This window comes from Scleropages formosus, chromosome 25, assembly GCF_900964775.1.
Source record: "Scleropages formosus chromosome 25, fSclFor1.1, whole genome shotgun sequence".
Lineage (NCBI taxonomy): Eukaryota > Metazoa > Chordata > Actinopteri > Osteoglossiformes > Osteoglossidae > Scleropages > Scleropages formosus.
The window spans coordinates 9008421-9024965 of record NC_041830.1 but is presented as its reverse complement, the minus strand read 5'-3'; the positions used below and the strand labels follow the sequence as shown (position 1 = coordinate 9024965).

At 42.4% G+C, this 16545-nt stretch overlaps 1 protein-coding gene across 1 annotated transcript; it reads left to right on the top strand.

Moving 5' to 3' along the window:
* The first annotated feature begins 3282 nt into the window (after positions 1-3282).
* Positions 3283-15389, top strand: LOC108928092 (scavenger receptor cysteine-rich domain-containing group B protein). The gene is made up of 10 exons (XM_029248973.1): positions 3283-3319; positions 4499-4636; positions 7689-7991; positions 8201-8266; positions 9608-9922; positions 10349-10429; positions 10891-10965; positions 12070-12384; positions 14107-14184; positions 15073-15389. Exons 1-10 carry the CDS (start codon positions 3283-3285, stop codon positions 15387-15389), a joined length of 1725 nt encoding a protein of 574 aa, XP_029104806.1.
* The last annotated feature ends 1156 nt before the right edge of the window (positions 15390-16545 follow it).

The window sequence follows — 16545 nt, the reverse complement described above, 5'->3', positions numbered from 1 at the left end:
AGGTCAAGAAAAAAGGCTCAAAGACACCCATCACTGAAATTGCAGACAATAGAAACTAACACCTATATTTTATGAGTCTTAAAAAGAATATTTTTGATTGGAAATCAATTAGGGTAAAGGCAGGCAGATTATGGTATGATTCTTCCAACAGTTACATGTTCAACATACAAATGAATTCTACATAAATAAGCCCAAGTGAATCCCTGACCGTTAACCAAAGGCTAAAGTGAATACCAAGTGAACATGTTTCTCAAGAACCATAAGAAAACCGGATACTATAAGAAGCTATGGTGTCTGACTGGTGTTTTTCTAAGTGGCAATGATTTATGCACATATATCTATGCACACACATACACGATCGGTAAAGCTGATCTGAAGTTATCTCTCTAGGTTATAGGTCATTTAGGACATCAAAATAAGTGATGGATCAGTGCCCTGTCTAAGGTGTACTCCTCTTAGCCCAGCACCCAGCAATTTTGGGATAGGGTCTGAACCACTATGACCTTACCAAGGACAAGCAGTTAACAAGAGTGAGTGAGTAAGTGAATGAGATAGCAGCAAGCTTTGGCTTGCAGACAAGTCATAAAGCTTCACTATTGCAGCTAGCTAAATGTTGAAATGGGTATTTAGCTATTTTGTTAATACTGACATTTAGATTTTGGTTAAAAATCAAGCAGAGATTTTTAGCTCGTAAGTGAACAGTTAGCAAGCTAGCTACATAAGAGGAAAAGAGCAAAAACTTTGTGCACTATGTTTTCCGGATTGGATATAGAATTCATGTATGCTCAAACTGATGTCCTTTGACAGCCACAATATACCCTTTAGGTGTAGGGTTGAAGTGTGGCCAGCACAGATCTCGCTCGCATAAAATGCACTCATGTTACGAGAATGTGGACTTATGAGCACATGTAATTGGTACCCTAAAATGTTCATAACAAGCTATCCTCTCTCTCACTCATGAGAAACACCTTATATGAACATAACATTTCAATTCAAAATATGAGCCTTGGTGACATTGTGCAGCACACAAGGTGAGCAGCCTTCCCACTCCCCATGGAGTGCATGGCTTCTCCCGAATCTCAGTTGTCTCATAGCCATGTGCCCACTTGCAAGCATTTCTCAAGAAACTTGTAACTTTTTATCATTGTGTAAAACTATCATCTATCATAATAATAAGCCCTAAGGCAAAGGCAAAGCCTTACCTTTCAAAAAAAGAGCCAAAAAATACATGCAGATGTGCTTGCAGAGCCACCAAATGGTTACAAGTTTGGAAAAAGAGAACAGTCCAGTTTTATAGGGATGCCAAGTACATCCTTCTTCCATCCTCCTTCCAGAGACAGATGACTTCTCTCCTTATGTACTCATACCTGCCGTATGAGACGAGATGAAAATTGTCTCTGGTGAGGCCTCTCCACCTAAGGCAGGACAGTAGATACACCTGTGCCAGATACAGCAACATGATGTGATATATATACTTTTAAAGATTTACCCAGGAAGGACAGGGACTTGGAGTCCCACAGTCCCATGTTCCATCTGGAAAGGGCCAAACATTCTTCCCTATTCACTCTGTCGGCACCTTCTGGAAGAAAGTTGACCCAACACATCGAGAGGCTCATTGGATCAGGAAGGAACTCCAGTGCATCTCCCTCTACCTTTCCAGCTGCCTAAGTACTTGACAAGTGACTTGTCAAGGTTTAATGTAGCACCAGAGGCACACTTGAATGCCCAAAGCAGGCCCAGCACCCATCCATCAATATTACTGGAGTGTTCAGCACATGCAAAGAGTGTTTTGTCCTCTCCATACGATCCAGTTTCCCTTTGTTCCACCGCTCTGGTTCTTGATGGAGAGCACATAAAGGAGTTGGGTGACAGGTCTCCACATGACGGCAACCCCTAAAACTCTCCTTGGATGTACTGTAAAGAGCCTTGCCTCAAACAATCCCCACGCCTGAAGAGCAAACGCTACTTACACTCCAGCAGGACTCACCTTTAGTTCAACAGTGAGAGAACCATGTCCCAGTGGTCATACTGATGGACTTCCTGCAAAACACACAAGTCGAAGGTTGCAGACACAAGCTGATTTACCAGCAGCTCTTTTAAAATTATTTTTTACATAACCCTCTGATGTTTAGCATTGAAACTTTAAAATTGGGGTATGGAATTATAACGAAAATATTAAAATATTAAAATAATATAACAATAAAGAGTAACAATAAACTAAAAGAACTTCATTAGTTGCTTATCATTCCCCCTCCTGGTCACCCCACGCAGTCCACCTTCCCTGAGATACATTTTCTGGGTCTGAAATGTCCTCCATTATAGTGGCAGTCCTCGCCTGGGGCTGCCAAAGGAGGGAGGTCTGTTTGGAAGCCAAGAGTGTGCAGCCCCGTCTGGAGAGGGAGGTTGATTTCGGGCCTCTTCTGCACAGCGCTCCCCCACAGATAGGGAAGCTTCCCTTTTGCCAGTCCCATTTTCCTTTCAAGAAGTCGAATCCTCTTTCTTCCTTCTTTGAAGCTATGGAAGGGCAGAACTCCTTGCTTAGGGTTCTTCAGCCCTTCCAGGGACCTCTTGGGGTGGTTGTTTATCTAGCACACCCTTTAGGGTGTGTTGGGTGTCTAGTCAATATACCTTTTATGTTGGAATAGCGGCATGGCACCAGATTGCACATTCCAGATTCCAGTAGAAGGCTGTGGTGCGCAGCACTCCGGGTTCAGATGGGGCAAAGAAAGATACACAAGTAGTGCTCATGATGAACGTTTATTTGAATACCAGCACAAAGGGAAATAATACTCTTGGTCCGAGGACCCCTTTTCCTCAAGGATCTGCACCTCAAGCCAGCCTTCCTAGCATACTTAGCACCCCGCAATGGGGTGACAAACACAGTCACCCCATTACATTCCCCATAAGTCCCCCCAGTGGTTGAACACTCACTTCCATTTTACCCACAATCCAGCTATTTACAATGAGCAAATCTTCCCGTTCAGACTCACAGTAATGAGGGTCGTTAATGATAGATAGATAGATAGATAGATAGATAGATAGATAGATAGATAGATAATTTTAAAAAAATCTAATCTAATTAGTTGCTCACTCACAACTTTCCAGTAGCATTTTTAAGCAGACCTAAAAAATTAAGAGCAACGATATGTTTAATGTATTTTAATGAGTTGCTGATTCAGTCTAAGTTTAACCTTAAAATGTTATGTACATTTGTATGTAAAATGTTATGCAATCTGCTGTTTCTGAACATATGCTTCAATGAATAAAATATAAGCATAAGAGATGAGGTTCTTCCAGGAGCAGCTGGACTCAGACACAGGCAAAATATGAATACAGAAATGGATAATTTGTGGGCTGTGGACTAGGAGTGATAGAGGAAAGATTAGGTGATCTATATAATGAAACGAAACAAAACAAAAATCAAATTCAGGACCACTGACAAACATGGACAAGCCCACAGGAGTGCGGACTGTGGATCAGAGGCCCCTCTGCCTTGTCTGCAGAAAAACTCGCTGAATAACAGTTCAAGAACAGTTCTGATAAACACTCGTAACATACAACAATTTAACTTATCAAACACACTGAAACCCATGCCTTAGAGTTCTGCTGTCTGTTCCCATTTTCTGAAAGAACTAAGTTGCCAGTCAAAACTCAGGACTAAACTCTGACAGGTCTCACTGCACAGAAAAAGTGAACCTTTTATGTTATGAACACATAGTGCATTTGTTTGTGTGTTACTCATCATGTCTGATTGTCCACGATACGAAGTAACATTCTATGGGAATGACAGGGATGGACTTGGGTTAGGGATGATGACTTGAAACCTAAAGGTAGCTGAGGGTTTGAATTCTCCTGTATCACTTTTGAGCAAAGCAAAAAGTATTGTTGCTAAAAACTACCACAGCAAGTGTGATTTCTCCACAATACAGCTCAACTACCATAATGCACTGGCCAGCTGTAAATCAGCAAATCGGTCTGAAGTCCGAGGTTGGTCACAACTGTGCAGCTTCCTCAGGTCAATTCAGCGGTACACCTGTCAGTCACATTTACATCTCACTGGCACTACAGGTCTTTTACCAGCTTCATCGATCGCTCATCCTGCCCTTCACTGTGCGGCCTCTCTACATTGGAGGGCAGTGGCCGAGAGAAATGGGGTAGTTCACGCTCCAGCTAGTCCTTCCCAGCCCGAGGGCTCTCGCTCAGCTGGAGTGTAGCGGCACACATCTAACCAGGACTTAGCAAACTTCATTTGCCTAGTTGTAAATAGCACACTGCGTTAATTTATCAGATTACCCACAATGCACTGCGACAGTTTGCCACTGGGCCTTTAATTGCGGCCTAGCTGCCCAACTGCAACCTCTGCAGCTATCAATACCAGATGGAACCAAGTGAGCAGGACCACGGTGTTTCAGAGGGGCTCACCAGTTCCCTGAATAGCTCCCTCATCCAGCTCGTGTCAGTGATGTTCTCGCCCCTTTGGTATCGCTGCGCTTCTCAGGAGTCTTTGTAGATCCTCAGCTGGAGGAGGTGGACAGCATGAGAGTCCAGTGTCGAGCCTGGGGGTGCGCCCTGTTGCTGCCAGTGTCCTTCCTCGGGTTCTTGCTTGTCGTCACACTAGGTCTGCTCCAGAGGTCTGGTAAGTCAGCTTCAGCAGGATGGTCTTTTGGGCCGATCTTCTACTGCATGACCTTTCAAAGGTCATCAACAAAATGCATTAATTGCACGACATATCATAGTACCCAGGATTGTCTCAGTGAAAGGCATTTTTCTTTTTTTTTCTTAAATACAAACAAATGTGCTTTTGACATGCATTGAGATGTCCTCTGCCTTGACTGTAGTTTTTAGTATTTCTTAAAATTACTTTAACATTTAATAAAGGACAAATAAAATAAAACAAATGATGTTCTATTTCTTTTACAATAAAATTTCTCTCTCAACCGGACATTGTCTAATCACTATAGTGTCATGTGATTCTTACATATTACTTGTTCAATAGAAGGCTCTGCTCTGCAATGATTTCTCAAGCACTTTTTCCATTACAAATATATTTTATATCTTTATTAAGGAGACGTAAACCTGGCCAAGCGATCCGTACTAAGTAAGTACATTTAATATCCATATTATTACATTTCCAACAGTTACTATCATGAGTGATAAGGAAACAACTTTATTGCCATCTGTTATGCTGAAGAAAATAATCTTCTTAAAGGTCTTGCTTTGAACAATGGAATTTAAAAAGGTCGTAAGATGGAACCACATTAATAGAGCTGAATTTCAGAAGTATTTTCAGAAACCTGTTTTTGTTCAAAGAACAGAGTGTAAACTGCAGCAATGAAACAGCAGAATTAGAAAAAAAAATCTGCAGCCAGACCTTTAAATCTCAACAGTTCTCCTCTAAGGAGATGGTAAATATTTTTTTTCTCTGTTACAAAGAATTTTAATAAATGAAAATCCTAAAAATACTGATAATTTTCTGGTTTCTGGCAATCTTCAACCCATGTAGGCAACCCATGTAGGAAACTGGTACAACTGATATTGATACAACTTAGAGCATCAAAATTCTGCAGTCTTTGGGGGCAACAGTCAATAAGTTTTGTTCACATGTATGGACTTCAGCTGTAAATTATTATTTTTCATTCTGGAAATGAAAAACAGACAAGTGCAATGACAGCCTGATAGGAATAAGGAGATACGTAACTATTATAACTATTATATTTTAAGCACTAATGTGACCGGAGACTCTTTTATTTCTCAAATTCAGTCAACAGTACAATGCCAAGGCAGATGGACTCACAAGGTAAGAATAAACTGTTTTTCTTTTCTTACTAACACCCATACAGATGAATCACTTCATTCCAAAAACACTCCAAGACACAGATCACCGCTGTCGCATTCACTGTGGACTTATTAGGAAAAAAAGCCATTTTGCCAGACAGCAGCTGAAGGGAAAGGCCTTGAAAATGAAAAAGGGGAGCAGGGATGGAAGTACAACAAAGTCACATCCCTAGGACTCCCATTTACTCACCCATATCTTGTGTTTGTCTTCTCCACCGCACAGAAAGGGACACAGGCAACTCCACTTATGACACCTGTCAATGTTTCTCTCTCTGCTGACAAAAACAGATTGTATACACACATACACATCATTATTTTCTTAGATTACGCCATTTTCCGAGCTGATTTACCCATTTAATAAACAGAGTATTCTTACTATATCAATTAACTTGATCAAGGTGCTACAGCAGAAGTGGGATTCGACCAGCAAACCTTCAGATTACAAGGCAAGAGCCCTAAAAAGTACATTAGCCTGTCCAATGCACACACATTCATATATTATATATATAGACACACACACACATTCAGTCTACAGGTACAAACACATGTATATGGATTCTGGTGTAAGAGGTCGTAAATTAAACAGCTTTTTATATGGCATGGAAAGTTCTTATGCGCACGCACACACACATACAGAGAAACAAAGGCGCACTGTCTTATAAAACTACTTTAATTATATCTAATTATACTAACTTTGAAACCTGACCTCACATTGTTGCAGTCTGTAAAGAGGCTCAGTGCAGAAGATTTAATAACATGTAATACACTCAGGCTCCAGCTGATGATGACATCATTATCTCCATGGCCCATCAGGCTTGAACAAGAACAAAGTGAGCTGTAGTCCAGCGATTAACTGTCCTTTGCATATGCTTAGCATCAACACAGTGCAAAAAAAGCATGTGACTGCTGATATTTTGACCCATTTCTTCGCAGAACCCAGAATTTAACATGTGTGTTAACATGGAGACTTGCTGTCCACATACAGGTCTGTGTGTGAGGTGGTGACCTTGGAAAAGGTCTCAGCTACTGTACTGTACAGGTGGTTCTTGACTCATGACATATGCGACTTACAGTGGACATCCTGTCAACCTGGCAATATTTTAGAACCCCAGCATTTAGTTGTCACCTATAACATTGTTTGGGTCTAAGTTACGGTTTGGGTGTTGAGTGCATTTTATTTAAAAAACTTTTTAATTTTTGATTGTCTTTAACCTTATTTTTATTTAGAATGGATAGCAAGTGAAAAAGCGAGTGCTCTGGTGGTTCTAGAAACAAGATTTAGAAATGAAAGCGAAACTAATAGTCCCACACACATCGTCCGAACCGCTTGTCCCATACGGGGTCATGGGGAGCCAGAGCCTAACCCAGCAACACAGGGTGTAAGACAGGAGGGGGAGGGGACACAGCTCGGACGGGACGCCAGTCCATCGGAAGGCGCCCCAAGCAGGACTCAAACCTCAGACCCACCGGAGAGCAGGACCTGGTCCAACCCACTGCGCCACCGCGCCCCCCTCGAAACTAATAGTGCAACCTGAAAATACAATACTGTCCTGTATTTATATTATAATTCTATATTAGCATTATTTTGACATTACTAATGTGTCAAAGTAGTTAATAAAAAAGGAAAAACAAAGCCCCATTATACAGCATACCATTCATACATGTTCAATGTTTTTATATCCTTATGGTTCATGAAACATAAGGGCATTTTTGACTCATAGTGAAGTCAACATATAACATCGTACACCAAGGACCACATGTACATCTGCTCAGAAGTTACCTTAAATTGTGCCAGAGCACAACGAAACAAAGTAAGCGAAGTGCATGACCCCTTGTTGACACCCCATCCTTAGTTCGGCTAGTGAATGGACGGAACCGCTGCGAGGGCCGCGTGGAGATCCAGCACAACGGCACGTGGGGCACCGTGTGCGACGATGACTGGGACATGGTGGACGCCAACGTGGTGTGCCGGCAGCTGCGTTGTGGTTCGGCCGTGGCCGTGGCCAGCAGCTCTATGTTTGGCCAGGGCTCCGGGCTCATCCTCTTGGACAACGTGGACTGCACAGGCATCGAATCAGACTTGGGCCGCTGCGGGAGCCTTGGCTGGGGGATCCACAACTGCTACCACTACGAGGATGTGGGCGTCACCTGCAAAGGTATATGGCTGCTTGTAGCAGCAAAGAGGAGACAACTATCTGAATGGAGGGTTCTAACCAGTAACTTCTTCCACATTCAGGGATAAAAGCCTCATTGTGATCGACGCTAACAAACTTTTTAGCAATATAAAATGCTTATCGGTAATATTAAACCAAAAAGTGTGCACAAGCACAGCTCCTCAGTGTAGCAATGTCTCGCTTGTGATCAGAAACATCGGCGCTGGAGGTGCGGAGCCAGGAGACGACCAGCGCAGCTCCTCGTGCCGACGGCCTGAGTAAGAGACCCCGGGGCTTTCTAGCCCAACTGCCTTTCACATGAGCGTCCAGGGCCACATGAGGCCTTCTCTGCCCTCACTTGAGGAGCTTGAGGGATATTCAGATTATTCAGAATAAAGAAACGCTGTTCTTGCCATCCCATTGTCAGCAACAATATTCAGGAGCCACAGTGGAACCGATGGCTGCCGAGACCCCTTGAGTACGACAGTGAGCCGATATACTGTGAGCCCATGTTCTTATAACCTGCATACTGTAAAAGTGTGTACAATGTTTAAAAAAAAATACAAGTACACACACACACACACACACACACACACACACACACACACACACACACACACATTTTATATTTAAAACGAGAAGAAAAATTCTAAAAACTAAATACTGGCTGAACTAAATAACAAAAATCTAATTTAACATTGATCTTTGAAACATAAGAGCAGTTTTTACTTATTCTTGGCAATTTTTCCATTTAAGTCACTGTCTGTCTGAACAAAGCCCCTGACAATAATGTGGAATTTACCCACAAAGCAAATATGTCAGGCGTCTCTCCCACATGAGGCCTCACACTGACATACTGTCCCATTGGCAGTCATCTAAAAAGAGAGCGTCACTTTGCCCCAGGGCAGCATGTTCCAAACAATTGTATATATCATATATCATATATATACAGTTTATATATATATATAATATATATATAAAAGCTTATTGTATTATTTTCGAGTCATGACGTTTCGCTGCACTGTCGTGTTTTTGTGATTAACTGTTGTTGTTTGGTTCTTTGTTGGGATGTCAAGAGCGAGAATATTTTGTTTACATAAATTTTCGTTTGTGATTCCCTTCAAGTTTACTCTTTATTTAAAATGACTAGCAAGCAAAAAAGTGAGTGTTCATTATTCACTGATGAACACTTTACAGTATTCACCAGAGTATTTATAAACAATAACATGTTCTTTATTTCATTTTATGATTACTGTACTTTATTTGTATTATTATTCTGTGCTAGTGTTACTTTAACATGAATAATGTGTGAAATTAGTGAAAATGTATAACAATCATACATTGTTACATTCATATGTGTCAATTGTTTATTTATCCTTATGGTTTATATACTTGTAATACAGCATAAGGGGATTTTTGACTGACAACGAAGTTGACTTATGACCTGGTCGTCAGAACGGAACCCTGTCACAGGCCTGTTAATGCATACATATATATATATAAAACCTTAGATGGACCAGCATAATGAAGGAGTGTTCTAAAAGCAGCACGATGAGGTGTCCTGAGTCCAAATCGAGGCCCGAAAGGCACCGCTGACAGGGCTCCCCCTCATGTCCCAGGGGATGGCACCATCCGGCTGGCGGGCGGGTTGGACCGCTGCCAAGGCCGTGTGGAGATCTTCTACCGCGACAGCTGGGGCACAGTGTGCGATGATGACTGGGGCATGCGGGCTGCCGGTGTGGTGTGCCAGCAGGTGCAGTGTGGCCGCGCCCTGACCGCCACCACCAACGCCTACTTTGGCTACGGCACAGGCCTTATCCTCCTGGACAACGTCAACTGCAACGGGAACGAGCCTCAGCTCTCCTCCTGCTACAGCCTGGGCTGGGGCATCCACAACTGTGGGCACCACGAGGATGCCGGCGTCATCTGCACAGGTTCGCACATCACCTGCCTCCTCCTACACACTCACTGCATACGCATCCAGTTGGAGCAGCTAAACTCCTGCCTGCGAGGCAGTTTTCTTGCGATGGACCAGGTGTCATCATCTCAGTCTTGTGTCCAGTCCATTGACTCCAGGACAGGCTCTGGAATAGAACAGGAAAGTTCTACTGAAAACAGACAGACTGGTAAAAGACAAGTCTCTTTCACAAGGTGTTTTACTCATCATTAACCACAACATCCTGTGGGGTCTCTCTCCCTATGAAGCTCTCGTGTTAACGCTCTGATCGTTCGCAATTAGATGGAAAACGATTAAATGAAAAAAGCCGAGGAATTTAAAAGGCAGTGGAAACAAGGCTGAGGGACTTAGGCAAGTTTTGATTTTTAGGAGAAAGGCCTCTAGATGTGTGTATTCCCTACAGGATCAGGATCCACCACAGCAGTCCCATCCAACACTGAGACTATGGGCAGAGTCAGGATTGGCCCCACTGCCAGTACAGCGGGTATGTCTTCAACCTCGCTTCCCTTGAAATGTACGCATGCACCACTAAAGTAATGCCGTAACTACACAAACATGAATGTACATTGTGCGGAAATATTTCACCAACTACAAAAAAAAAAAAAAAAAAACACCCGTAGTACAGAGTAGTACGGATGTGAGAAACGTGAAACTGTGGGATCTCATACTTGCCACGTGTGGGTGCTGTTCCTGCTCAATTCCTCTGACCCGATTATGGTGCTGAAACAAACCAACAAAGCAGCTTTGTTGTGAGACAAGTAAGGCTCCTGCACATACACATTGTTCCATGCTTGTTAATGCATTGTTCATAGGATAACAGAAATTGCACCTCTGCAAAAAGTAACCTTAACCAAATCAGTGTAGCTCACTCACGTGTGCATCGACCAGTGCGGTGCGTGCCTATATTCAAAAACGCTCACAGCCTGTCTCTCTCCTATATTTCAGTAACAGGTGTTTCATTCGCAGTCGTTGAAACGACAATAAGGACAACTACGACCGCAACCAGAACGACAACAAGGGGTAACGCTCAACAATTCATTTAATTATCCTCTTATTCAAATGGATCGCTCTAGGAGAACAACTTAAGTCCATTCTTGTATTCTCTTCCTTATCAGCTTACTTTTAAAAAGCTGATTTTTTTTAAAACCATAAAAAGGAGCGTGGCTCTGTCCTAACAAACAAATATTCACACAAAATTAATATTTGTTTCTGATTTGACCTCTCGTGATTTTTTAAATTTCTAGTTCACTGAGGGACATAAATTATAGCTGTGCAGCTTGTTCATTTCTAATGCTGAATGTTATGATTTGAACAATAATTAAAGGCTGAAAAAAATGGCAGGATTGGAAAAACAATATTGTGGGGTTCATAGATGGTCACAATCTGTTTGGAGATCCTTATGGATGAGGCCTTACATAGTGCAGGATGCAGGAAACTCCCAGTCCAGTTACTTCTCTGATATCTTAATTCAGTCCAGTCCTCCTTAGTGCTCCGAGCACCGAGCAGCACTGACCGGCTCATTAACTGGCCTAGATGAAGACACTCTTCTTGCTGGTATCACATACTCCCACTGTAGCTGTTCTTCAGTCATTCTCGGTATTTCTCACATGGACTCAAGTAGGGAACAATTTATAATGATACCAGTATAAGAGAGGGAGCACACAGGCTCACATTGGGGCCCTTTTCTCACCCCACTGGCCACGCAAAGGTTTCAGATTCTCAATTTTCTCTGTCTATAATATATTTCTATGTTTTATTCATATGGCTCGCAGTTAGAACATCTCTTGCTTGGTTGTGTTCGCACGTGAGATATACATGTACTGTTGAGATATCACCCACATGCACACAGCTCTCTTTATGTTATGATTTTCTTTTAAATTCCTCTGTGAAGGAACAAACTGGACTTATGCATGAATTTTGGGGAGAATAAACTGTTTAGGTATGTATGCAATCAGCAAATGCTGGAACGAAAGGGACATACACCATATAAAATTAAATTAGAACTATTTACTGTACGTATTAATAGTTTACAAGAAAATTAGTATCATGAGGATTTTTAATGTAGAAGATATGCTATACTACCTTCAGGTGATCTGGCGTGCTGTGTGCTCTCCTCTCTACCAGAGCGTGCCGGCATCCGTGTTGCCAATGGCAACAGCAGCTGTCAGGGGCGCGTAGAGGTGTTCCACGATGGCCAGTGGGGGACAGTGTGCGATGACGACTGGGATCTGGCCAACGTGCAGGTGGTCTGCCGGCAGCTGGGCTGTGGCCTGGCAGTGGCTGCTGTGCCTTTGGCCTACTTTGGCTATGGTGAAGGGCCCATCCTCCTTGACAACGTTGACTGCCGGGGTGACGAAGCTGAGCTCGCCAACTGCTTCCACCTGGGCTGGGGCCAACACAACTGCGGCCATCACGAGGATGCCGGAGTCATCTGCATGTGTAAGGCAGGCTTGTCCATGCTGTCTGATCCCATCCCATGCCATTTAACATACACAGAAGGGAAAAAAATATCCTACCAAACAAACTTACATACATATAACTATCAGCATGACAGCATCTGAAACGACGATAACTTTGCTGATGCACCGCATACAGATCAATGTATCCTTTTTCAGTCCTTATAACGATTTGCTTATACAGGTAGTCCTCGAGTTATGGCATGTGACTTATGACCACACAGACATGAAAGCCATAGTATTAACCTTATTATATTATTTCTGAATCCTGATGTTTGGTTCTAAGGTCTAAAGACGACCACTCCATCTGCTGCACATCAATATCAGAGGGCAGCGTGCCACAAGGCACTGCATTTCTTATTGACTCAGTCAGTGTGTCTAACAGGATTGCATTTAATTTGAATTTAAAATTTAAAATGTTTACTTTTCAAAATGTTCCATTAGTAAAATATGATTAATTTGTGGTTCCATTCAAGTTACTTTTTAACAACGGCTAGCAAGCAAACACGTGAATATTAGGCTTGTGCAGAAAATAAAAAAGCTATAAAAATTTAGAAATTAAATATAATAGTGCAGCATGAAAATATAACTGTACTGTATTTATATTATTATTACACACACACATCTTCAGAACCGCTTATTACTCAGTATTATTTTATCATCAATAATGTGTGAAATTATTGAAAAAAGAAGCACTATTATATAAAATAACATTTATGCATGCAAATTATTTATATATCATCATGGTTTATAAAATACAGTATAAGGGCATTTTCGACTAACAACGAAATTAACTAATGACAAGGTTTTCAGAACAGAACCATGTCGTAAGTCGAGTACTGCCTGTACAATAAAAAGAAAATTGCAAAAATTCATACTACTGCTCATTGTACATGGTAAAATCAATAAATTCTTAGACTGGTCGCAATGTGGTGCTGCAGTGGCTGCCAGACTTTGGCACATGGATGTTACAAGAGCTCTGTAACACCCAGCGTTTGGTTGCTCACTCGAGCTTAGAAGTTGTATGGTAAGGTAGAAAGACAGGTGTACATAGTATCAAGCCCACCTCAAATTTTGCCACCCTCTTGGTAGACAGACAGCTGTCACGGCAGGTACAAGGTCTCTCCAAAGTGTTATAGCATAAAATGTCACACGGCTTGCGACCACAGCAGCATCACACAGTGGACAGTTTTAGATTTTATAGACTGTATCGCGCATATCAGCAAAGCCGAACTCTGCAGCATATTGTGTTGCCAGGAGGGTTAATGGCAGTAACTGTCAGGGACCAATGAACTGAGATTTCTTACATGGAGACACAAACACACACACACACTGGCTGAAGTCGCTCGTCCCGAGCGGGGTCGCGGCAAACCGGAGGCGAACCCGGCAACACAGGGCGTACGGCTGGAGGGGGAGGGGACGCACCCAGGATGGGGGGACGCAAACAACGATTGTAAATCTCTCATGTGGTGTGAGTGGATGCTGGAGAAAATCCATGAGGAGGTGCAAAAATGCAGCGATCTAGCTGGGTACATTACCTTGAAGTGCTGTCTCTGTAGTGTGGAACCGTCCAGTGACTTCAGGAAGCAGTGGTACTGGAGCTGATCAATGTGAACCTCATGGTTTAGGGTAACATAAATGACTTGGACACACTGCTGGGATGCTGGGAAAAGAGATCCTACTACCAGCTTTTTCTCGCTTTCAGCATCTCAACCCACTATTCCAACTTCAAGAGACTTCGGGGCGACGTTTAAGATTCCAACATCAAAAACGCCAAAGGAAGGTCAGTAGCTGGAGATCCAATGCTAATGCGCCACGCAACTAGATGCTCATTCATGCGTACAAAGCACCCTTCTATTTTAAGCACATCTATTCCTATGAACACACACGTTAGTTACACCTAAATATTTACATTACTGTTCATGATGCCAGAGATTGTTTGTTTGGCAGAGAAACAATGGTTGGTATTTGTTGCAGCTAGATGTGTGATGAACATTTTTTCATTTATCTGACACTCTTCTCCAACGTGCCATAAAAGTGAAGCTACTTATGGTGATTTACTCATTTACACAGCTGGGGAATTTTTACTATATCAGTTCAGGGTAAGTACTTTGATCAGCAGGAGGACCACCAGATTTTAATCTGGGTCCTTAGAGTCCAAAGTCAGCAATGGCAGCTGTAACCACTCTAACCACACTATTTTTCACCCCGCAGAGTTTTAGAGCTCCAGATTTAAGTTACGTCGCTAATGAAATCAAACGCAACGTTTTAAACGCCACCGCAGAAATCATTTTCAATCTAGTCTATAATGGGTTTTACAGCTTCTGCAGCAAAACACCTTCTTTACATCTTCCACACAATAACAACACAAAATGGCTGACAGGAAGTTATGTGGAAATAGTCACGTGACCATATATATATATAAAAAAAAATGCAGTAAGACCAAAAGATGCACAGAACAATTAGGGACAGATTCCTAGAAGTGTATCTATCAGCTGCAAAGTTTTGAAAATGATACCAAAATACACCACCCCACGTTAACCTCCACAGTCAGGTTCCATTCTACGGCCTGCAAAGTAACATACCTTCCCGTGTTGTCCCAGATTCCATCTAGTGCCAAATGTTCAGATGCGACGGCTAATGGACCGAGCTGTGTCTCATTTCCCCCCAGGGGAGGTGAGGTTGGCCAACGGACAGCACCGCTGCGAGGGCCGGGTGGAGGTGTTCCTGCGGACGCAGTGGGGCACAGTGTGTGACGATGCCTGGGACCTGCCGGACGCCCGTGTCGTGTGCCGCCAGGTGGGCTGTGGGCCGGCAGCCAGCGCCCGGGGGGAAGCCTTCTACGGACGAGGCGCCGGCACCATCCTCCTGGACAATCTCAAGTGCAGCGGCGAGGAGGGCTCGCTGCTCGAGTGCTCCCACATACCCTGGAACGTGCACAACTGTGACCACTCGGAGGATGCGGGCGTAGCTTGTTTGCTCTCGTGAGCTTCGGCGAAACCCGGACTTGTATACATTCTGTACATACTTGCTCGCCCCTGAAGAGAATACAAGAAACCGCTATATTATTACATTTTAAAGTGATGTATTCTTGTTATCATGCACTTTATAAGTATTCGTACATGTCTGAGATAACAGAAGAGACCAAAGCTTCAGACTGAACTGCTCCCCCTTTGTTGAGATGCTGAAATATTTAGCACACAAGCCTCTCTGTCAGAACTTCTTTGATAGTTAAGTAAGGTATGCTGCAGCAGGGATATTAATAATTTAGGGCATAGATGAAGCAACCCTCCCCCATCCAGCTTTCAGCTAAGAAAAAAAAAAAAAAAAAGAAAAGAAAAGAAAAAAACCCACATATACAGTGAAATTTGGGCCAAAAAAGCACCAGTCAGATTTTTTTATTTTTTTTTTTTGCATTCAGGAAGATGGGCAGATGGTACGTGAGACTTCCAGCAAAAGCAAGCTCCCAAAACTTAATTTATTATGAAAAAGAATGAATACGCTGATGATCAACAGGCCACTTTCCCGCAAGCTTTAAATTAACATCTTGTAAATAACAGTTTTAATAGTGGTGGTACTTCTGTTATGAACCATGTATTCGTTTTTAATGTAGGGTTATTTGAATGCTGGAAATTACAAAATGTCCTAATTTGTTTCCATTTCACGCACGAATCTTACGAGTATGCCACACATTTCGAGCTTTCTTTAAACTATATCCCAATATAAACTGATCTCATTGTCTTACATGTTATTCCTAACAGAAATACTCCAATAAGGAAATCATTAAGCACACTGTGTGGTCCCTTTTGATCACTGCAATGTCTTCACAGTGGACTGTGGCTTATAGCGCAAGTCTTACAAATACGTGCTGAACTGATCTTGAATATAATCAACAAAGCCATCATTTGTTAGTATGACTGATACTACTAGCCAGATGTGACCCAGCAAATGATTATAAAAATATGCACAGATTCCCAGTGAATATACTGATCCCAAAAACATAACATCTGTTCCATGTAAACATTCCTTCTAGTAATTAGGTTTTCTAGATGAATCGTATTACAGTAGAGATCAATACATCCAGTCCTGAGAGGTACAGACGCAGTTAATGCAGGACGGGCTCCCTGAAAGCATCAAATATAAC

Coding starts and splice junctions, on each gene's coding strand:
- LOC108928092 (XM_029248973.1), top strand. CDS start 3,283: ATGAGGTTCTTCCAGGAGCAGCTGGACTCAGACACAG. Junction 10,966..12,069: donor AACCAGAACGACAACAAGGG/GTAACGCTCAAC, acceptor CCTCTCTACCAG/AGCGTGCCGGCATCCGTGTT. Junction 12,385..14,106: donor TGCCGGAGTCATCTGCATGT/GTAAGGCAGGCT, acceptor TCTCGCTTTCAG/CATCTCAACCCACTATTCCA.